At 42.7% G+C, this 24565-nt stretch overlaps 1 protein-coding gene across 14 annotated transcripts in view; it reads left to right on the plus strand.

Moving 5' to 3' along the window:
- The window catches only part of LOC121577027 (casein kinase I), a 60817-nt gene extending 36589 nt beyond the window's left edge, over positions 1 to 24228 (plus strand). The window contains exons 5-14 of one of the 14 annotated variants that reach the window (XM_041890711.1): positions 12767 to 12915; positions 13102 to 13336; positions 15021 to 15106; positions 15453 to 15537; positions 16022 to 16167; positions 16555 to 16662; positions 19978 to 20091; positions 21241 to 21347; positions 22482 to 22505; positions 23703 to 24228. In XM_041890711.1, coding sequence (XP_041746645.1) covers positions 12767 to 12915; positions 13102 to 13336; positions 15021 to 15106; positions 15453 to 15537; positions 16022 to 16167; positions 16555 to 16662; positions 19978 to 20091; positions 21241 to 21347; positions 22482 to 22505; positions 23703 to 23757 — 1109 coding nt within the window. In that variant the 3' untranslated portion in view covers positions 23758 to 24228. Of the gene's footprint in view, positions 1 to 12763; positions 12916 to 13101; positions 13337 to 15020; positions 15107 to 15452; positions 15538 to 16018; positions 16168 to 16554; positions 16663 to 19977; positions 20092 to 21240; positions 21348 to 22481; positions 22506 to 23702 lie in introns of all 14 variants that reach the window. The other 13 variants (XM_041890710.2, XM_041890709.2, XM_041890708.2 and 10 more) reach the window with 13 other exon arrangements.
- The last annotated feature ends 337 nt before the right edge of the window (positions 24229 to 24565 follow it).

Genomic DNA, 24565 nt, shown 5'->3' on the forward strand with positions numbered 1-24565 from the left:
GACATGATCTGCCTGAAAGCCTGAAGGAATTGAATTATAATTGGAATTAGTAGTATTGTTGGGGATACTATTGAATTGGGAATTGAATTCTTGGAATTTACCTAACATTGGAATTCAGAGGAGTTGAATTCTCTGAATTCTAAGACTGACATTGAATTTTTATAGAATATGTGGAATTTATAGGGAGAGAGAATTGAATTTGTAGAGTTGACCCTAACCCTGATGCACATATACCAATAACGGTACTTGACTCAGAGCTGAATAGCATTTGGAAAGTATTCAGACCCCTTGACTTTTTCCACTTTTTGTTACGTTACAGCCTTATTCTAGCATGGATTAAATTGTTCATCAATCTACACACAATACCCCATAATGACAAAGCAAAACAGATTTTTAGAACATTTTGCAAATGTATTAAAAATAAAAATACAGATATCACATTTACATAACTATTCAGACCCTTTACTCAGTACTTTGTTGAAGCACCTTTGGCAGCGATTACAGCCTTGAGTCTTATTGGGTATGACGCTACAAGCTTGGCACAGCTGTATTTGGGGAGTTTCTCCCATTGTTCTCTGCAGATCCTCTCAAGCTCTGTCAGGTTGGATGGGGAGTGTCGCTGCACAGCTATTTTCAGGTCTCTCCAGAGATGTTTGATCGGGTTCAAGTTCGGGCTCTGGCTGGGCCAGTCAAAGACATTCAGAGACTTGTCCCAAAGCCACTACTGCGTTGTCTTTGCTGTGTGCTTAGGGTCGTTGTCCTGTTGGAAGGTGAACCTTTGCCCCAGTCTGAGGTCCTGAGCGCTCTGGAGCAGGTTTTAATCAAGGATATCTCTGCACTTTGCTCCGTTCATCTTTCCCTCGATCCTGACTAGTCTCCCAGTCCCTGCCGCTGAAAAACAACCCAACAGCATGATGCTGCCACCACCATGCTTTAACGTAGGGATGGCCAGGTTTACTCCAGACGTAACGCTTTGCATTCAGGCCAAGGAGTTCCATCTTGGTTTCATCAGACCAGATCATCTTGTTTCTCATGGTCTGAGAGTCCTTTAGGTGGCTTTTGGCAAACTCCAAACGGGCTGTCATGTGCCTTTTACTCAGGAGTGGCTTCTGTCCTGCCACTCTACCATAAAGGCCTGATTGGTGGAGTGCTGCAGAGATGGTTGTCCTTCTGGAAGGTTGTCCCATCTCCACAGAGACATTTTGGAGCTCTGTCAGATTGACAATCAGGTTCTTGGTCACCTCCCTGACCAAGGCCCTTCTCCCCCGATTGCTCAGTTTGGCTGGGCGACCAGCTCTAGGAAGAATCTTGGTGGTTCCTAACTTCTTCCATTTAAGAATGATGGAGGCCACTGTGTTCTTGGGGATCTTCAATGCTGCAGAAATGTTTTGGTACCCTTCCCCAGATCTGTGCCTCGACACAATCCTGTCTCGGAGCTCTACGGATAATTCCTTCGACCTCATGGCATGGTTTTTGCTCTGACAACTGTGGAACTTTTCATAGACACAGGTGTGTGCCTTTCCAAATCATGTCCAATCAATTGAATTTAACACAGGTGGACTCCAAGTTGTAGAAACATTTCAAGATTGATCAATGGAAACAGGATGCACCTGAGCTCAGTTTTGAGTCTCATAGCAAAGGGTCTGAATACTTATGGAAATAAGGTATTTCTGTTTTTTAAAAACCTGTTCGCTTTGTCATCATGGGGTATTGTGTGTAGATTGATGAAGAAAACAATTGAATCCATTTTAGAATAAGGTTGTAACGTAACAACGTGGAAAAAGGGAAGGGGTCTGAATACTTTCCCAATGCACTGTACTATACAGGTACTATCACACATACATTTAATATTTTTTCCTCCACAGGTGTGACAAGTCTGCATCAAATCTCATTTGAATATACGGTACTATCAAATGAAGTAGTACCTTTTTCTCTTACAATGCCAGCATATGGTAATAAGTCAAAGAATTCTATTCTAGACACCCCCTGGACAGGACACTATTCTTTCGCAGGGCCTCACCCCCAATAATTTTACTTAATGCAGAGTGCCAAGCAGAGACTCATCAGATCCCTTTTTGAAAGTACAACTTGGCTGAGGATCGAACTCCCAACCTTTCAGGGCGGACACTCTAACCACAAGGCCACTGAGTTGGTAATGTGTTGGTGGCAAATTTTAACTTTACAAGGCTACAGTTGACTCCTGATGACTAGCCAGGCCTCAAGTGTTGAATTGCAGAAAATTATTTATTATTAGTGGTAGACTGTCTCTCAGAACTGGGATCTGAACTGTACACCATAAAGCATCATATAAATGATGTTGCTAGATGAATAATTATTGAAGCCTAATGAATGTATGAATGAATGCAATCATTGATGGAATAGCTAAATGCACAAGATGTACCATGTAAAAAAAGTAATAATAATCTGTAGTCTCGCCCATGAGATCTGGTTACCTTCTACCCTCAGGGTCTCAAGGGTGTCACCACAGGCTTAAAGTTTGAACAAAACTTTAATTTAACATTGGCTGGCACTTACAGGGGATGAATAATCAAATTGTACTGATCCCCTGTCAAAAAGCTAAATGTCTCAACACGGCCGTTTTGTCTACCTGGGAGCTCAGACCACCGTAAGTCTCCTCCGGGAGGGTTCACCACTGGCCTTTTAGGGGAAGACTACAAAACTGTCCAGAGTAGCGCAGCCTCTGAGGGCCAATCCACAATGTTAATGCAATGTCCAATGTACTCGATCTGCTCACTACAAGACTGTTATATTTTATATTACAGACGTTACTGGATTCTTCCAATAGCTCTGTACGCCTGTATGGGCTTTGACTGGTGCGAGGGTCTATCATCCAGATGTGATATTTGGTCAATAATTTCTCAGGGCCCTACTCAATTAACCACAAAGTTTTAGGCTGGCACAATAAGCTTACAGGTATGATCTTGTGCACTGGGAAGTGTGCCCCTTTATGACCAATTTATATAATTTCTGGGCATTATCTCTGACTATTTAAGGGACCTCTTTTGGCTCAAGGGCACCCCAGAAGCAAAATCATGCATAATGTAACTGTAAACTCAGTGAATCATGTTAGAAATATCTCTGGTTTTACTGGGTTTCTGAGGAATAAGATAAAATGGTATTTGAAGATGTCGGAAAATCTTCTCTCAGCCCCCGTAAAAACTGAACATAATGTACGACTTTCAGAAGCTCTGTTTACACCTTCCGTTAACATGCGTCCTTCGTCCTGATCTTGACCTGATCTTATCTGTTTACACTTACAAGATCTGATCACAATCAGATCACAGTGTCTGTTTATACCTGGTTCTACACTGAACAAAAATATAAACGCAACATTTAAAGTGTTTTTTTATATTTTATTTTATTTTGTGTTTTTTAATTTTTTGGGGGGTAGATCAGCTTAATATTGCAGATAGATTGTAACTTCCATCAATGTAATTGCAATCCCCCATGTTTTTTATATATATATATATATATATACACACATACACACATACATACATACACATACCTATCCTTTAAAAAATATATATATTCCCCTTTATTACTTTCCAACCCCGCCACCCTTTCCCTACTTGGAGTAAACTAGTGAACAACAATGCCTAGGCCTCTACTTCCAGCTCACATGTAAAGTGTTGGTCCCATGTTTCATGAGCTGAAATATAATATACCAGAAATGTCCATATACACAAAAGCTTATTTCTATCAAATGTTGTGCACAATTGTTTTTACATCCCTGTTAGTGAGCATTTCTCCTTTGCCAAGATAATCCATCCACCTGACAGGTGTGGCATATCAAGAAGCTGATGAAACAGCATGATCATTACACAGGTGCACCTTGTGCTGGGGACAATAAAAGGCCACACTCAAATGTGCAGTTTTGTCACACAACACAATGCCACAGATGTCTCAAGTTTTGAGGGAGCATGCAATTGGCATGCTGACTGTAGGAATGTCCGCCAGAGAATTGAATGTTCATTTCTCTACCATAAGCCGCCTCCAACGTCGTTTTAGATAATTTGGCAGAACATCCAATCGCCCTCACAACCGCAGACCACGTGTAACCATGCCAGCTCAGGACCTCCACATCTGGCCTCTGCACCTGCGGGATCGTCTGAGGGGGGGGGGGCGCATTCTGATTGGCTGGGCATGGCTCCCCAGTGGGCTCACCCATGGCTGCGCCCCTGCCCAGTCATCTGAAATCCATTAGGGCTTCATTTATTTATTTCAATTCAAATTGACTGATTTCCTTATATGAACTGTAATCTTTGAAATTGTTGCATGTTGCGTTTACATTTTTGTTCATTATAGAACAATCATTGCTTTATAAAGAGAGGACCCATCGTTATTTATCAGCCAGAAAAGCTCCTATTAACACTGACCAGCCTGCGAGAAAGCTTTTATTATACACCACCCACGAGGCCCCTATTTGCACTGGCCAACCTGTGTGGAACTTTTATTATAGACCTAGTCTCCGAGGCCCCTATTTGCACTGACCAGCCTGGGAGGAACCTTTATTATTCCTACTTACACGGACCATCTTGCAAGGGACCTTAATTATAGACCAGCCTCTGAGACCCCTATTTGCGCTGACCAGCCTGGGAGGAACCTTATTATAGACTAGCCGCCGAGGCTGCTATTTACACTGACCAGCCTGCAAGGAACCTTTTATTATGCCGATTTACTCTGATCATAGACCAACCTCGGAGGCTTCGGGTGAAACTGCTAGCTTTGAGGCCCACCAGGCTTGGTAAGGCCTCGAAGTAGACTGACCAGCCTGGGAGGAGCCTGCATTGTGTTAATTAAATGCAAAGATATCTATATCTATCTAATAGGCTTGGGCGGTATACCGTATAGCCACAGATTGGTTTTTCAATACCGTCAATACCATTAACTATTTAATTGATATTAATATTTGTAGCTAGTTAAGTAAATACCTGCAGTCGACTTGTGGAATATGTTAGAAGATAAAGCAGATCACGTTCTTCATTTCACCTGTCACATTATTCTACATTATGAAGCTTACCGTAGTTCCCCAGAAAAGTTGAGCCAATCACGTGTTTGTTTGTAAATAGCACAATTGGAGAAAGCTGGAGCAGGTGAGTCAGCTGTGTATTGACAGGGGTCGCGTTTGATTTCGAAAGTCTTTTTTTTTTTTTTTTACATCAATAGAGTGATCAGGGGCCTGCAACAATAGTTTTCCTTCACAGAAAATAGCTTCATTTTCATCAGATGACAACAGAAGTGCAACGCTATGTGACTGGCAGCCACACAAGTAGGCTAAATGAGCTTACAATGAAAAATCAAGGTATTTTTTGCTAAACCTATGCATGGCCATCATATTTCTGTTTATCATAGAAAGAATGTAGGCAGCTACATTTCCTAATGTTTTTCTTAAAGTTAATCTTGCATTTTACCAGAGAAAAGTAGCTCCACATCAATCAGAGCTCTGTCAGCTGATAGAATACCCGTCCGTGAATTCTCATCTGAGTGGAGAAATGCAATTGAAGCACAAAATTAGTGCGATGCCGAGCAAATATTACAATAACAAGCCGTTTTACAAAACGCAGCAAGATATTTCTTATGCGTTTTAGCTTTTTTTCCTGCGTGAAACCCTAAGTTTAACTTGCTAGTTATCTAAGTAAGTTAGATAAGTAAGAATGAAGTTACTGAATTAATAAAGTGACGGGGCCTATATTGTTAATGCTTTCTGCCATGTTTGAGAAGTCAAAGCCCTTTGGATGAGTTATCTGTACAGATGCCACTGCTATCTATTGATTTGCTTGCGTTTTTTCTCCTCTCCGTTCTCGTCCCATCTGCTCCTCCCCCATCTTCGCAGAGCAGAGCAGGCAAGCCCTGTTGCCCTATCGACTCTAAACTCCACACAGAGACAGCTTGTACAAATGCTCTTCCAGAGCCAGTACTGTTCATTTGCACAATGTCTCTCATTTACATTCGCTTGTAAATGTCGAAACTCACCAAAAATGACATTCGGTAGCTCCTACCTAATATATGTATACCTTTATGTGCTGCATTGCCTGTCTTTGCGCTCGTTAGCATATTTAGCTAGCAGGCTCCATGGAAATTCGCTATTACTTGTGCTAATTTTGTTAACATTCTTTTAATAGAAGCCCAATGTGCTTTTTTTTGCATCTTTGGCACCCTCCGGTGTACTAAACCAGTAATACCATAAATCCTGGAATGAGAAAAGGGCGGTATGACGATGTGAAAATCTGGATACTGCCCAACCCTACTATCTAACCAGCCTGCTAAGTTGCAGTTTGTGATTAGCAAATTGCTTCAGAGAAAATAGGTAGCTAAGCAGTTTGTAACAGTTGTAGCTGTACTTGCTGTATCATCTAGTTGGATTTAAAAAATGCAGCCATATACAGCCAGCTAGCAAGCTAAGTTAGCTCATTTGAAAAGATAACTAACCAGCAAAGCAGCTAGCTAATGTACACTGAGTGTACAACACATTACATTACATTTCCATGACATAGACTGACCAGGTGATTCCAGGTGAAAGCTGTGATCCCTTATTGATGTGTTCTGTTAAATCCACTTCAATCAGTGTAGATGAAGGGGAGAAGACCGGTTAAACAAGGATTTTTAAGCCTTGAGACAATTGAGACATGGATTGTGTATGTGTGGCATTCAGAGGGTGAATGGGCAAGACAAAATATGTAAGTGCCTTTGAATGGGGTATGGTAGGTGCCAGGCACACCGGTTTTAGTGTGTCAAGAACTGCAACACTGCTGGGTTTTTCACGATCAACAGTTTCCCTTGTGTACCAAGAATGGTCCACCACCCAAAGAACATCCAGCCAACTTGAAACAACTGTGGAAAGCATGTGCCAGCGTCCCTGTGAAACGCTTTCGACACCTTGTGGAGTCCATGCCCCGACGAATTGAGGCTGTTCTGATGGCAAAAGGGGGTGCAACTCAATATTAGGAAGGTGTTCCTAATGTTTTGTACACTCAGTGTATATCAGCCTGTATAAATTGGAAATAGTCTTTTTATATTTCAGTGTTTTTGGATGCAATCTGCTTTTTTAAAGCTGCATCAGTTAGGCACCACCACATGAAATATTTAAAAATGATTATTGCTGTCCCTCCATCTGCAATTTTAATTTGATTGGCTGATGGGAAAGAATGGGCGGAGTGGCATAAATATCAGCCTCACAGGCACGACCCAAGGCACCTTTCCCGCTTTTAATGACTTGTGTTTGATGTTTCATACTCATAGTGCCTTTCATTTCAGCCTCAACAGAGCACAGTAATTTAAGATGCTTGTGACATTTGTTCACTGTTTCTTACTACTTTAGGTGGTCCATGTAACAAAATAATTCTGAAAATATATCCGTCACTACAGACAGTCACAATCGTATGTTGGCTCAGCTCAAAGGCCTTTCATTATGAGATGATGAGTAGTCAGTGGAAAGGGTCCATGGTGTGCCAACCACCATGCCATCTGGTTATGATCATGGCTGAGAGGACTCAACCAGTTGGTTGACACAGGGTTTAGCAGATTTAAGATACATTTTAGAAATAGGCGGGGTTTATTACTTTGTGGCTGTGGTAACTAGTGATGACCAGGCACAACTCCTATCTATCTATCTATCTATCTATATATATATATATATATATAATGTGTATATGTGTGTTTTTTTTCTCAAAGTTGCCAGGGTGTCACGTGTCCGACTTATATTAGTACACTCGTAACAACCCAATCATTACAAACATTTGATTCGATCAAACAAGCCACACGTAGCAGATAAGCCATTACATTTTTTGTTAACCAAATTTGACACTCATTGACCTCGCTTAATTTTTTATTTTTAAAGCCACCTGCTGGAGAAAGCTGATTTTGGGCCCAGTTATCCCTCTCGTTTAGCCTCTTCCTCTGTCTAGGTTCAATCCTAGACCCCACCCCAGCCTTCCCCCTCAGTAGGGGAGAGGCACTCGAAAACGGAGACACTAGTGGTAGGGAGAGCTAAATTAGGCCTAGTGAATGAGACAAGGGCTGGCGCCAGAAGGAATCAGTTTGACACGCATTTGATTTCTATAAGTGTGCACGTTTTTTTCACAGGACCTCCTATGTGTGTACCCACTTGCGCGTTATACAGGTAAAAGTCAGTAAATTAGAATATTTTGAAAAACTTGATTTATTTCAGTAATTGCATTCAAAAGGTGTAACTTGTACATTATATTTATTCATTGCACACAGACTGATGCATTCAAATGTTTATTTCATTTAATTTTGATGATTTGAAGTGGCAACAAATGAAAATCCAAAATTCCGTGTGTCACAAAATTAGAATATTACTTAAGGCTAATACAAAAAAGGGATTTTTTAGAAATGTTGGCCAACTGAAAAGTATGAAAATGAAAAATATGAGCATGTACAATACTCAATACTTGGTTGGAGCTCCTTTTGCCTCAATTACTGCATTAATGCGGCGTGGCATGGAGTCGATGAGTTTCTGGCACTGCTCAGGTGTTATGAGAGCCCAGGTTGCTCTGATAGTGGCCTTCAACTCTTCTGCGTTGTTGGGTCTGGCATTCTGCATCTTCCTTTTCACAATACCCCACAGATTTTCTATGGGGCTAAGGTCAGGGGAGTTGGCTGGCCAATTTAGAACAGAAATACCATGGTCCGTAAACCAGGCACGGGTAGATTTTTGCGCTGTGTGCAGGCGCCAAGTCCTGTTGGAACCTGAAATCTCCATCTCCATAGAGCAGGTCAGCAGCAGGAAGCATGAAGTGCTCTAAAACTTGCTGGTAGACGGCTGCGTTGACCCTGGATCTCAGGAAACAGAGTGGACCGACACCAGCAGATGACATGGCACCCCAAACCATCACTGATGGTGGAAACTTTACACTAGACTTCAGGCAACGTGGATCCTGTGCCTCTCCTGTCTTCCTCCAGACTCTGGGACCTCGATTTCCAAAGGAAAGGCAAAATTTGCTTTCGTCAGAAAACATGACTTTAGACCACTCAGCAGCAGTCCAGCTCTTTTTTCCTTAGCCCAGGTGAGACGCTTTTCGCGCTGTTTCTTGGTCAACAGTGGCTTGACACGAGGTATGCGGCAGTTGAAACCCATGTCTTTCAAGCGTCTCTTGGTGGTGGATCTTGAAGCCCTGACTCCAGCAGCTGTCCACTCCTTGTGAATCTCCCCCACATTTTTGAATGGGTTTTTTTTCACAATCTTGACTAGGCGCGGTGATCCCTATCGCTTGTACACTTTTTCTGACCACAGTTTTTCCTTCCCTTTGCCTCTCTATTAATGTGTTTGGACACAGAGCTCTGAGAACAGCCAGCCTCTTCTGCAATAACCTTTTGTGTCTTTCCCTCCTTGTGCAATGTGTCGATGGTCGCCTTTTGGACAGCTGTCAAATCTGAAGTCTTCCCCATGTTTGTGTAGGCTTCAGAACTGGACTGAGAGACCATTTAAAGCCCTTTGCAGGTGTTTTGAGTTAATCAGCTGATTAGTTTGTGGCACCAGGTGTCTTCAAAATGTAACCCTTACACAATATTCTAATTTTGTGACACACGGAATTTTGGATTTTCATTTGTTGCCACTTCAAATCATCAAAATTAAATGAAATAAACATTTGAATGCATCAGTCTGTGTGCAATGAATAAATATAATGTACAAGTTACACCTTTTGAATGCAATTACTGAAATAAATCAAGTTTTTCCAAATATTCTAATTTACTGACTTTTACCTGTATAAGTGGGTGTTATAGTAAAGACCATAGGTGGCTCGTGAGTTTCAAGTTTGGGGAGCTTACAATTTATCCTACCATTTCTACCTATCTGCGTGTCATTTATGAATATTTTTATATGCACATTTTTGTGGAAAAGTTTCAATTCAATAATAATGTTTTCGTTTCTCAAAATCATCATCACATGGTTAATCAAAAAGATCCGAATTTACATGATAAATCTAAAAGTTAAAATTAAACTAATGCGAGAGCACCAGCCTCTGCCATAATGAAGAAGCTAATGATCCTCTGTGGCTAAGTCATCCTAATAATATAATAATAATAATAATAATAATAATAATATCCTCTCTGGTGAAGTATTTTGAATGATTTTATTTAGACATGAGTAATTATATAATTTTGGCAAAACATCTATTTACTTTAGGGGAAGCCAGCATCCGAACTGTGCACCTGCCAACTTTCCTTTCCAAATCGCAAGTGACTGAAACCAGATATCTGTATATACATGTAATGACGAGATGCTCATGTCTCCGCCCTAACAATGGGACTTGGGTGAATTATGTGTCTTGCCATAGAGATCCGTCATTTACAAAATTACACTGATTGTCCCAAGGCGGGAGCTATAGTAATTAACTGAAATGTGTTAGTCATACACGATATCTCAATTGGCCCAAGGAGGGGCGCTGCATCATTCGTGGTGGATGACATGTTTACTGTTGCCATGTTTTGTCATGTGGATGAAACTGAAATGGAATGGTTACCTTGAGAGGTCTATTTGGAATTAGAAATATGAACATGTTCTCAAGCCACGAGAGATTCCATATCTCTGACATGCATTGAGCCATGGCTGAATAAAAACTCAATTTAGCTCTCCAGCAAAGGTACGCACATAAAACATACTGTACACAAAGTGGCCTATTTTCTGTATGGGTGTAGAGTATGTTTTATGTGCGTACCTTTGCTGGAGAGCTAAATTGAGTTTTTATTCAGGTATAAGTTACATGAGATGCATACAGACAGAGCTGCCATTATTGATGACTAGCTAGGTGACTCAGGCCTGACTGTTCTTTGAATGTGGGGGTGGATTAATTGTTTGTTTGGTTGCGTGTCTCAGGAGAAGCCGACATTTGCTCCTGTGTGACTGAATTCATTTTTTCCCAAAGCATTTCAAAAGATGCACTCTCATGGCCTTAACAGGTTTTTATCCCGCTTCTGCTTAAATTTAATGGGATCTGAGACGGTTGCCATTTTCATCATTCCGAAACGTGGTAAAAACATGGTTCAAATACGAATTGGTTTAGGGAGCGGAAGGGGTAAGGTAAAAGGGTAAGGTAAAATCACATTTGTGATAATAGCTTGTATAGTGGAACTCCTGTAATGCCTCGACAGTTAGGCAGCATATAGAAGACATGACAACATGTGCCATTTGCTATTGTGACGTTGTTCTTTCCCACAGATGACACAGAGCGGGTGTTTTTCTCAGGAGCTCGTATTTCTCTGGCTCGCTTCCTCCCTCCATCAAGCTTGGAAACACCTGCCCACTCCCACATTCTGCTTGCTCACTTATCTCTGTCACATGATTCTGTTTATGAGCCACCAAGCTTGTACACCTTGGCCAATTGTTGACCTACTCCGCTGCTGCTTGCCTGGGCCCTTCTGGTCATAGAGACACACACTTTCTACAACAGTTTTTTCCTTGGCTCATCTTCTTTCTCGCTTTCTTTCTCTAAAGGGGAATATTATTAACTCTTAGGTTACTCCACCATGCTGTCTCTCTTGTCTTGTTTATGGTGCTGGGAATAAAAGCCCCATTGTTCAGATCATTGTAAAAGATAACTTTGGCATTACTGTCTTTCTCTTGCACGCTCTCACTGATGCACCGGACAACTGTATCATTCCCGGAGCCCCAATAATGTCTAGGATACTGCTGCACTACTCCAGAATAACGTTGTTTTGCTGTACAGATGGGAGTTTGCTATGGGATCGTTTTGGAGCTCTCAACCTCTGTAGTTAGCCTCTATTGTCCAATACAATGCATCATTTATTTTTCTGCTGTTTGAATTTCAATATATTATCTGAAGCACTCTTTTAAGTAACATTTAAGTAACATTTTGCCTATACACAACAATTTGTGACTAAAATATGCTCAGTCAGGAAAAAATATCTGAAATCCACTCTCACTCCTGTACTGCTGATAAACGCACAAACTCATCCGCTGTACTCGTCCAGAGCACTCTTTGAGAGGGGGAAAAAAGCTCACTTTCTCGCTGAGCTCAGCTCATACAAGAAACCTCACACCGGGGATGTTATTGGAGCTGAATACGGAGCAGGTTGCAATACCAACGGATTGAGCCACATATAAAATTCCCAAAATGTATCCTTCCCTCTGTTATTAAACGCAGCAGAGATAATTCTGGATATTTTTTCCAATCCCATCACTGTTGTAGTTTTGTGCTAATGGCTACTTGGCTACGGAAAATAGGGGCGGTTCTAGTTGTGGGTTTCATGACCCTCGTTATCAGTTTGCCCAGGTTCCTCTGGGCACCATTCCTCTCTGTTCCCTCCTGAGATGGGCACAGCAGATGGCCTACAACAGCTGCAGCAAACAATTCAGAACAACACTCATGACAAACCCCAACCTAACAGCTTGGGCCATCTTTAGATGCCACTTGTGGAGTGTTGTGTATAGCATAACTACTGCTCGTCTCAAGTCCTGCATGTGACTGAAGGACAAACTAGTTCCAAAAAGGCTAGTGATAAAACAATACCCAGGTATGTGTTCTCACAGGTAGAGCAGTTAAATGGGCATGTAAAACTGCGCTGCCACGCCCTCACGCATATTCTAAAGAAAAAACACCCTGCATAATCCAAACTCCAAATTATGTTTATCATATGATTTGATCTACTTGATAGTCTTTTCAATTTCAGTTTAAATGGACTTCTTTCTATATATATTTTTCCCTCTCTATCCATCCCTCTCTCCCTCTCTATCCATCCCTCTCTCTTTCTATCTCAGCAGAGGGTCTTCCTCAGGTCTTCTACTTTGGGCCCTGTGGGAAATACAATGCCATGGTGTTAGAGTTGCTTGGCCCCAGTCTAGAAGACCTCTTTGACCTCTGTGACAGGACCTTCTCTCTCAAGACAGTCTTAATGATGGCTATTCAGCTGGTAAGTAAAGTTTGCATCCAAATGACAAAAGCTTGTTGTCGTGAATTATGCCCATGTATCTGTTCTGATTGTACGTCCCAGTGTGTCCACTCGTGTTTTAATGCTAGTTTTTTGGTGTGCGTGGAGTTGTGTGTACATCTTTTTTGAGTGCATGCGTTTGACCGTCACACACTCTCCGCTCCTCAGCTCTCCCGGATGGAATACGTCCACTCCAAGAACCTCATCTACCGAGACGTGAAGCCCGAGAACTTCCTCATCGGGCGGCAGGGGCACAAGCAGGAGCACATCATCCACATCATCGACTTTGGCCTGGCTAAAGAGTACATCGACCCAGAGACCAAAAAACACATTCCCTACAGGGAGCACAAGAGTCTCACAGGGACCGCCCGCTACATGTCTATCAACACCCACTTGGGAAAAGGTAGGGCTACAGTACTTCTCCCCTCTACCAGACAACTAAACTTGTCTCAACTTCCCTGAGTGGTACTTGCATGGATACAGTATAGTCTATTCTCTCATGTTTGATTGGCTGAACTCTACAATTTGAAGGGCATTGCCTTTGAGAATTTGTGTACACATAGCCAGGGAAGTAGTTTGGGGGTGCTGCACATTTCTCTGGGGGGTGGGGGGGGGGTGCGACGCAACAATGAATTTCCCTCCCCAAAAATATTTTTATTTATGAAATAGCGCGGTGCAGCTGCCTTCACTTCACAAGGAAGCAGGTGAGTAGTGCTGGGGGAGCCTGAGGGAACTCACTTTTTTCTACTTGAGAATACACTGAACATTTATTCAGAGCAATTCTAAATAAATAATATTTAATCACCACAAAAAGTCAATTAAAACACGATACAATTACAAACCAAATACATATGTAGGCTACAGCAGCCTAGAGGTAGGTCAATTGTGGTTTCAGCCTTGTCTTCTCTCTGGCGAATGATGAACAACTGTAGGCTACATGTGTGCACTGTTGCAGTTTCACCGGTAAAACATGAATAATTATCATTCATGATTGACAGTGATGATGGCCTATAGGTATGCCTAACTTGGTGTTTGAGGATATAAAAAATATAAAATGTTCTTGAGACAATATATGTGGGCATAAGCAGACGTTGCAATTGGAGGATGCATTTTATGCATATTTTATAACAGGGATCTCCAACCCTGTTCCTGGAGAGCTACCATCCTTTAGGTTTTCATTCCAACCCTAATCTAGTGCACCTGATTCTAATAAGTAGCTGAATGGGGTTAGTAACAACTGGGGTTGGAGTGAAACCCTAAAGGACGGTAGCGCTCCAGGTACAGGGTTGGAGAGCCCTGTAATGATAGGCTATTAAATAGGCTATTATCTGTCGGTACAAACCTTGATTGAGGAAATGATGACGTCATTTACATATTTTTTGCGGCTCCCTCCTCTGAAAAAAAATAGCACTACACCACTGCAAGTAATATCTGTGGTAGGTCTGTAGCCGGTGATGTCTGTAAACTGCGTGTGTTCCCCGCTGGCTTCATTCATCTGAGCAGAAGCCAAAATACAATCTTCCTGTGCTCATTACGAACAGGGTAAATAAAGCACCTTGAATGACAGCACCATATGGACAACTCAACCGTTCACCTGGAGACTTCGTGCCGCTATTTTGATCTGACATTGTGTCATAGCCTACACTTGGATTAGCCTACACTGTAATTCATAAAACTGAACTGGATTATTTTACCGCACTCCAATGCATGCACGATTTATGCAATAAACTGAGATACTGTATATTGCGGCGCCATTATTGTTTTTGGGCTGCGCTACAGACGGCTATATCGGTCTGCTAAAACAGGACTAGTAAAAGCCCAGTGAACTACTTTTGTAAAATATTTATCCAGATTTTTCAGGGGTTCCTTCAGCACCCCTACTTCCCGCGGCTATATGTGTACATACATAGCATTTAATGTCACTAAACCAGAGGTCATTCAAATTCAGAAAGGTTCTATTTTGTTCCTAATTTGGAGCTGAATGCATTGAAAGTCCTACATAAGCCATAAGCCCCAACACAAGGATATGGTAGGTAGGTTGAACGTCGGTCACAGCTTAAAGCGGACACCCCTCCCTTTTGTTTCAGAGCAAAGTCGACGGGATGACCTGGAAGCCCTGGGCCACATGTTCATGTATTTCCTACGAGGGAGTCTGCCATGGCAAGGACTCAAGGTAGGGGAGCTAGGCATGATATCAGCTGGGTTGTGTTCAGTAGGCACAAAATGGATAGCACTATCTGAATTTGTCCAATATAGAAATGCTCATTTTTGTTTTCTGTTGCATAACATTTTGCTACGATGTGCTCTAATAATGATCACAACCCAGATATTAGGAGAGTGTGATGCACTACTAGTAGTGATTCACAGAGGGGAAGAGGGAATGGTAGCCTAAACTAAACAGAAGAGCAAAAAAGAGGAAGAGCGAAGGCAAAATGTAACATTCGGGTGAAGGGAGGGGAAAGGAGTGAGAAAAGATAGCAAGAGTGTGTTTGAACTCAATTTGTACCTTCTACCTACAGGCTGACACCCTGAAAGAGCGATACCAGAAGATTGGAGACACCAAGCGCAACACTCCCATCGAGGTCCTCTGTGAAAGCTTTCCAGGTATTGCCAGTCTTCCTTCCTGACCCTGACACTAGTGCATGCCTTTCCTAAAACACACGCTCTGCACTGCATACGTAGTAAAATGGCAGTAAATAATCGCAATAGAATATACAAGAGCAAGCTGTACTGAGAAATGGGCTCAAGTGAGCAGAAGATGATTCTTGAAGGAAAGGCGCATCGGGGAGGGATTGGAAAAGTATGCACTTGCAAGACAATGTTTGCAAATGCTTCCTTGACCTTTGAAAGCTCAATGACCACATTTTCCTCCTTTATCTGTTCTGAGGATAATGGCCTTATCTCTCAAGTACATCTGTTGGTATGGATCAATTGTGTTCCACAAAAAATGTATTCTACTTTGTTACATAAGGTGCTGCAATTCCATGCAACCATGCGGTCTTGGTGCAATCTATTGTTAGGTATGACTAGATGGAGCTCTTGTTTTGCCTGAACCATGTTGACTGACTGTGTCGACCCCTTATAGAAGAGATGGCCACGTACCTGCGCTACGTGCGGCGGTTGGACTTCTTTGAGAAGCCCGACTACGAGTATTTGAGGACTCTGTTCACCGAGCTGTTTGAGCGAAAAGGTTACACCTTTGACTACACCTACGACTGGGACGGCAGACCGATTGTGAGTAGCTAGTGCTCACATGCTAAATAGCATAAGTGTAGGCTCACAATAGTCATATAGCGGCTATTGAAAGAGACTTGTTAACTGTTCAGTCCTGTATGTTTTGGTATAATAATAACTTTATTTGTGTACCGTTCATAGCTGGAAAGTCGTGAAATCACAAGTACAATAGACATTTAAAACACAAGTGAAAGGCATACAATACTGTAAAACTAGTTTTTCAAAGAAGACACTTCAGACTTTTGGGCAGCTCTCCAATTGAGCCTTTTTGTCTCTCTGTCTCTTGCTGTCTCTCTCTCGCTGTCTCGCTCTGTCTGTCTGTCTGTCTGTGTGTGAGTGTGTTATATTTACTTTGTTGTTTCTGCTCCAATGGTCTCTCTCTCTCAGCCTACTCCAGTGGGGTCTGTCAACGTGGACTCGGGTGCGTCTGCCATCACGAGAGAGAGCCACGCTAACAGAGACAGGCCCTCTCAGCAACAACCCCTACGGAACCAGGTAAACACAGTAGTCTCACTCAGCAGTTCACTTCGGCTCTGCCTGTTTATCTGAAAATTGCAATAATTTCAAGAAAATCTACTAAAATCCTATTCATAAATCAACAAATCCTCATGGAAAATGAGATTTTTTTGGCGCCACTTCATGAATGCAATTTCAGTTTATTTTTGCTATAATGTCATCAACCCCAATTGTTCTACTCAGTTCCATTTCCACTCCTGTCAGTTGAATTGGACAAGGAATTTCACCATAGGAGAGCCAATCCAGTTCCCAAATTGACAGAGATTGAAATGGACAGTTGTCACAAAGTGCTTATACAGAAACCCAGCCTAAAACCCCAAACAGTAAGCAATGCAGATGTAGAAGCACAGTGGCTAGGAAAAACTCCCAAGAAAGGCAGGAACCTATGAATAAAGTGAGAGGATCGAATCAGCAGGTCCGGGAGAAGGTAGCACAACTGGTGAACAGGTCAGAGGTCCATAGCCGCAGGCAGAACTTCAGAAACTAGATCAGCAGCACGACCAGGTGGAACGGGGACAGTCAGGAGTCGTCAGGCCAGGTAGTCCTGAGGCATGGTCCTAGGGCTCAGGTCCTCAGAGAGGGAGGGAGGGAGGGAGAGAGGTAACCTAAGATCACACAGGACACCAGATAACAGGAGAATTATATCAGACAGGACAGACTGACCCTAGCCCCCCGGCACATAGACTATTGCAGCATAGATACTGGAGACTGAGACAGGAGGGGTCGGGGAACACTGTGGCCCCGTCCAAAGTTACCCCCGGACAGGGCCAACCAGGCAGGATGTAACCCCAACCACTTTGCCAAAGCACAGCCCGCACACCAGTAAAGGGATATCAATAGACCACTAACTTACTACCCTGAGACAAGGCTGAGTATAGCCCACGAAGATCTCCCCCACCACACGATCCTGAGTACAGGAAGGATGTGAGCAAGCCAGTGACTTAGCCTCCGTCATAGGGTCAGAGATAGAGAATCCCAGTGGAGAGAGAGGAGACAGCAAGGGTGGTTCGTCACTCCAGTGCCTTGCCGTTCACCTTCGCACCCCAGACTATATGCAATCATAGGACCTACTGAAAAGATGAGTCTTCAGTAAAGACTTAAAGGTTGAGACTGAGTCTGCGTCTCTCACATGGATCGGCAGACCATTCCATAAAATGTTTTGCTGTATATGAGAAAGCCCTGCCTCCAGCTGTTTGCTCTAGGAACAATAATGAGGCCTACGTCTTGTGACCGTAGCGTGCGTGTAGGTATGTACGGCAGGATGAAATCGGCAAGAAAGGTAGTAGCAAGTCAATGTAATGCTTTGTAGGTTAGCAGTAAAATCTTGAAATCAGCCCAAGCCTTAACAGGAAGCCACTAGCACTGGAGTAATATGATCAAATGTTTTGGTTCTAGTCAAGATTGTAGCAGCCGTATTTAGCATAACCCTGCCAGCCACACACGGACAATCGATAAGCATTGCTTGCTTGAACACCATATACACTCCCCTCCGTATTATTTGGACAGTGAAGTCAAAACTTTCAATTTGGCTCTATACTCAAGCATTTTGGTTTTGAGATCAAATGTTTCATATGAGGCAACAAGCATAGAATGTCACCTTTTATTTTAGGGTATTTTCATACATCTGTTTTACCGTTTAAAAGGTGACATTCTGTACTGTCGCCTCATAAAACATTTTATCTCAAATCCATAATGCTGGAGTATAGTGACAAATTAAAAGTTTTAGCTTCACTGTCCAAATACATACAGAGGGGAGTGTAATTGTATAATTGACATAGAGTGAGCTGCAAAGCTGTTAAAGGTTAGTGTCAATGCTATAGAGTTGCATGATTATGGTTTTAGGATTGTCTAAATACATCACATTTGATCTCAACAAGCTTAATAGTTTACACTACAGTACATCCACCACCATTTAAATTAGTACAAGTAGTAGAACATAGTTATTTTCCAACTTGATGGCTCTGCTTATGCTCCACACATTTCAAGCCTTCCTTTAAAAAAAAACATTGTTTGGATTTGTGCTATTTGGCTTGTTCTAGCAAAAATCATAGTTTTCTGCATATTCGCTTTTGGAAAAAGGAGCTTTCAGGTAAAAAATAGGGCTCCTAGCATGTAGTCTCAGCTGATATTTCAGATGAGTTGCTGTTGGCACCAAAATATCTTGTCCATATCCGCCTCTGCCTGACTGTGTTCGACCGGAGAGGCATGAAGAGCCGCAAAATGAATTTCTCCACTGGAAGTCCTCTAGCTTAGCTCCCGACAGGCAGGGAAGCTTGTCTCAAATCTGATTGGCTGCAGCTTGAGTGGTGATACTTGATTGTCCTATGACTGCGTTGCGTGAGTGTGTTGCGTTGCGCCCAGGAGTCCCAGACTAATCTCTAATCAGTGCTCCACCTGTGCCACCATTGGTGCTACAGTATGTGCCAGAAAGAGATTGTGAGATGGAGAGACAGAGAGAGTGCGAGAAGCAATTGATATGGAGGGGGGATTTAGGTGGAGAAAGAAGGGAGTAAGCGGAAAGAGATGGAAGGTGAAGAAGGCAGAGTGGACTTGAAGGAGAGAGGGAGAAAAGAGGAGAGAAATGAGAGGGAGAGAAGGAAACGTCCTTGGTTTTGAGGAGGTCAACTTATATCACCCCATCAGTCTCTCCAGGCACAAGTCGTTTTATTGAGCCAGGGCTTCAGACCTGCGAGACAGGAGATGCCAGCCAGTATGAAATTAACTCGGTGTTTTCCGGTTGAAAGCTCCCAGACTGCATAAGTCACCTGCCAAAACTCCTGCCACAACTCTATTAGCAGCTAATCCCTCAATGTCCTGTCACGTACAACCTGTCCTGTCCAGGGGAACGGTGATGAAAGAATTACAGGGGGACCAAGCAGATCCTGCCTGGCCCAGACTTCTCAATCAATATAGCCAGGATTCAGGACAAAGAAACAACGCAGGTCTCTTAGGGAAGACACCAGGGTTATAAAATAAGGAAATACAAAAAAGATGAAGATGTCAAACATGCATACAGGGTTTCTCTTAACTGGCTAAAAACATTTTGCTTTAAATACACAAATGTATCTAATTTTAAAGCTATTGTTTTTTTCCTTGACACGGCTTACTTTTTTGTTTTGATCTGGTTGTTCTCAATTACTTACACGTATTCACGGCTTTGCCACACGTCTCACCTCTGCTTTTCTTTGTTTTGTTTTTCTGCGCTGCATCGCCTCTCGGCGCCTTCCTCTCTCGCTCACTCTCGGCCCACCCACGTCTCCCTCCGCCCATCCGCCTCCCCAATCAACCAACCAGATGGCTGCATCAGACCGCAGAGGAGCATGGGATGCACAGCCCCACCGGCAGACAAATTCCTCCTACCTGAGCAGCTCCCACCTGGCCGCAGACAGGCATGGGGGCTCTGTGCAGGTATACACCAACCAACCACGGAGAGACTCGAATGCTAACTACCTGTACACTGGCTGGCTTTCAAAACAGAAAACCTGCTTCATTCCTATGTCCTTGATAGCCCTCTAGCCCACAGATCCAAAGGGACAGAGTAGATGAAAGCAGTTGAATCGCTAGGTGGGGCCATTGCCACGTTGCTTGCACCACCTGTTCTTTGCCCTTAAGATAAAATATGTTGTGCTGTATATGTGACACTGTTCCACATGTTGAACAGCAGAGGCTGTTATGATGATCAACAGCGGAGGCTGTTCATCATGTTGTGTTTCTGTGTTTAGCAGCAAGAGAGGAGAGCAGCTCATACACAGCATCAAGCATGCACTCTGGAGGAGGCAGACAGGGAGAGACAGGTTCACAAGGCCCATCAGACAAGCACGTTCACTCACACTCGATCAAGAACCTTTCCCAATAAGGGAAACCGGTAGTAAAGGGGTAGCGGTAAAGGCTAATAAGCCGGATAAATGGCACCACACATGGATGTCTGGAAATGGCTAAGCTGTATGGAGGGAGATTGGTAACTTCACTTTAGTTGATGTTTCTGTTGTGAGGGCCTACATACTACTGTCGTGTGTGACCGAGCGGGCGAGATGCCATAAGCATTCATTACAGCTGATGTCATCATAACAGCTTATGACAACTGGCTTTATGCTAACTTGACACTATTTGTTGTTAAGATAGTTGGCTAGGCCTACTGCGAGCTAGCATACAAATGTAAGTAACAGTTATATGTTGTGACAGTGTTAAGTCAGTTGTCACAAGATGCGGCAGGTAGCCTAACGGTTAAGAGCGTTGGACCATTAATCGAAAGGTCGCTGGTTTGAATCCCGTAGCCGACTAAGTGAAAAATCTATCTGTGCCCTTGAGCAAGGCACTTAACCCTAATTGCTCCTGTAAGTCGCTCTGGATAAGAGTGTCTGCTAAATGACTAAAATGTAAAAATATATATAATGTAATTATGGCACTTTGGGCTATATTATGATCATGACAGTGTTTGGTTGACCTTATGATGGAGTTGTCAATGTTGTCATTGGGTATTTTTCCGTTTAAATCCTCCTAGCAGAATGATCCTTATTTTGGCTTGACTGATATATGGTTTTTCCTCATGTGCCACAGGTGGTAACCTCCACCAATGGGGAGCTGAACGCAGACGACCCAATGACGGCCCATTCCAACGCACCTATCGCAGTGCAGGCCGAGGTGGAGGTGGTGGAAGAGGCCAAGTATGTATCTGGCGCTTCGTCTTCTGTTGCAGCTAGCTCTCTCTCTCTCTCTCTCTCTCGCGTTCTCGCTCTCTCCCTCTCTCTCTCTCCCTCTCCCCATCTCTCGCTTGGTCATTGGTCTCTTTCATTTTACATTTACATTTTAGTCATTTAGCAGACGCTCTTATCCAGAGCGACTTACAGTTAGTGAGTGCATACATTTTCATACTGGCCCCCCGTGGGAAATGAACCCACAACCCTGGCGTTGCAAGCGCCATGCTCTACCAACTGAGCTACAGGGGACTCTTTCAGTAGCAATTTGTTGTTAGTTGTATTGGAAGACAATTTATGACAGCAAGTGGTATTTGGGGTAATTTCTTTACCACGACTCTTGCTCAATCCATGAGATTGACTGACTGTCCAATCCCAACAAGTTTGAAGCTCAGTAAAAGAGGATTAGATCCAATAAATCAAACTGCTTGAGTCAGGATCAAATCATGTCCAACCAAGTTGTCTCTTGTGGATGGAACCTGTTGGGACCGGATGGGGTTTTGATGGGGATCTCCTGACAAACTGATAATCTGCAACAAATCCAAATTTGGTTCAGTTACAGTTTTAATTACAAAGTTAAATTGCAAAGTTATTAAGGTGATCTAAATTATCTTATTAAAATGTTCTGAAAATATACCAACTAGCTAAAACAAAAGATATCAAAATCCCCATCCTTGTTTAGTAAGAAGCTGTTCTACCTGTTCAATCATCATTTCAAAAATAGTTAATAAGTACCGTATACCTAACTAAACAGGTGACTTTTTTTCACATTCAATGTCATATAGTAGATTTACATATGTTACCTATTCTGATTATTCTCTATTCCTAAAAATCAGTTGACAGTTGAGTTTACATTGTATAATATAGGTGCTCTGTCTCTCATTCACATTTGTCTCTTTGTTTTGATTGTTTCCCTTGCATGAACTGCAATGATTGTCCTTTCCTCCACTGCCCAGCCACGGTTTTGTCTCTTACCTGTGTGTATGTGCGTGCGTGCGTGCGTGCATGCAGTTGTACATTGCACAAGGACTATCTTAGTCGTTGTCCCTCTCTTTCTCTCTCTGTACATTATTAATATGTCTTTTCTCCTCACACTCTTTGTAGCTGCGTGAAAATGCTCAACCTGTGGTGAGTCCCCGCTCCCATGCACATCAGCCATTCAAAAGGGAGTGGACTAGACTAGCACTAAACTAATACCAATTCTTGGCTTCACCCCTTCCATTAAACAAATAACTATGTTACTTTCATATTGGGTTTTAGGCTTCTCACATGGAGTGATTAACGTCCTTTTCACACTACTGAGAGGAGCTGAAGTATGATTATGTAGCTCAAAGGTAAAGCTTTTGAGAGTTTGTCGAGTGAACAGGAAAGACTAAGGCCAGGGCCACACAAAGATTTTGTATCCATCAAGAACGGATTTGCGAATGGCGTTCCTATAGGGCTCGCAAAGATCTACAACGTTGACTCTACAGTTCTCAACTTGCGTCGTTGTACAATCTAATTGCAGAACATTACAGAAATGTTTAGTGTTTTGTGCCAGCTGGGTAGCATACAGAGTCTGGGTGTATTCCCTCCCCATTGAATGCTTGCTCTCTTCCTCACCGTCACACTCATTCTTATAACTGTTAAATGTTCAACGTCCATTCTTTATTACCTCTTTAACCCATACGTGTCACTGTTGGGTTTGTTTACAAGCTGACATTTGAATCTTTTAAGTTGTGAGTTGAGTGCAACATGAGTCTAAGGGATAGTAGTGAGAGATATACACTGAGTATACCAAACATGGCAGACTGACCAAGTGAATCCAGGTGAAAGCTATGATCCCTTATTGATGTCACTTGTTAAATCCACTTCAAATAGTGTACTGTAGATGAAGGATAAAGAATTATTTTAAAGCCTTGAGACAATTGAGACATGGATTGTGTATGTGTGCCATTCAGAGGGTGAATGGGCAAGACTAAATATTTACAGTAAGTGCCTTTGAACGGGGTATGGTAGTAGGTGCCAGGCACACCGGTTTGTTTCAAGAACTGCAACGCTGCTGGGTTTTTCATGCTCAACTGTTTTCCATGTGTATCAAGAATGGTCCACCACCCAAAGGATATCCAGCCAACTTGACACAACTGTGGGAAGCATTAGAGTCAACATGGGCCAGCATCCCTATGGAACGCTTTTGACACCTTGTAGTTCATGCCCTGACGAATTGAGGCTGTTCTGAGGGCACAGCCTCAATTCCTTAGGTGTTCCTAATGTTTGGTATACTCAGTGTAGATTGCCAAGTAACTATCCTTCCTTTTCTCCCTCTTCGCATTCCTTTCTCCTCAGGTGCTGTTGCTTCTTCAAGAGAAAACGGAAGAAGAACACTCCACGGCAGAAATGAGCTCCTGCTACGTTGTCCGGTGTCGCTGAGCGGGTTTTGTTTTAAGGAAACGAATTAAGGGACATTTCCGGTTGTAGTTGGGAGAGATACTTTTTCTTACGAGAGATATGCGATTCTTAATGACCTGGACCTACTGAATGACCTTCGCCACAGAGACCTTTCTTTTCTTTCCCTCTCGGTGGCTGAATGAATAAATTACTGAATTTGACCTTTGACCCTCCCTCTGGATACCAGAGGACACCCGAGGACATCTCTTAATCTTCCTCTCGTTTTTTTCCTTTTCTTTTGCTCAAGCGGCGATCAGTCAAATCTCCCTCCCTCCCTCTCTTTGAGGGAGTAAGGAGACCAGTCTAGCAGCCTATAGACCCCACATATTTTTTTCTGTCTTGCGTCTCTCTCTCCCGCTCTCTTTCTCTCTCCCCATTCACCAAACCCTCTCACATCCCCAGTAAAATGAGGTCTTAAGCTGTCCCTGATTGTTTGCTTTTTGTTCATGCATATTTATGTCTGTACATATGTGTGGATGTATGAATGTGCCCTAATGGTTAATTGATTCATATGCCACCAAGCCCCTCCCACTCTTAGCCCTGTTTGACTGTCTTGGAATTGTAGGAGATATTAGGGCGATTCCACGCCAGGACAGCCTGAAAATACTTTGGGAGTATCACATTGTTCTTGCAATTCTCACATAGAAACTTCATTGGAAGGAAGAATGTTTGACATGCTTTTTACATTTGTATCACCAATATATATATATATATATATTTTTCATAATGAAAGTGGCTCTCTGGTACTTTTGAAGATACAG

Source organism: Coregonus clupeaformis, chromosome 11 (genome assembly GCF_020615455.1).
Source record: "Coregonus clupeaformis isolate EN_2021a chromosome 11, ASM2061545v1, whole genome shotgun sequence".
Classification (NCBI taxonomy): domain Eukaryota; kingdom Metazoa; phylum Chordata; class Actinopteri; order Salmoniformes; family Salmonidae; genus Coregonus; species Coregonus clupeaformis.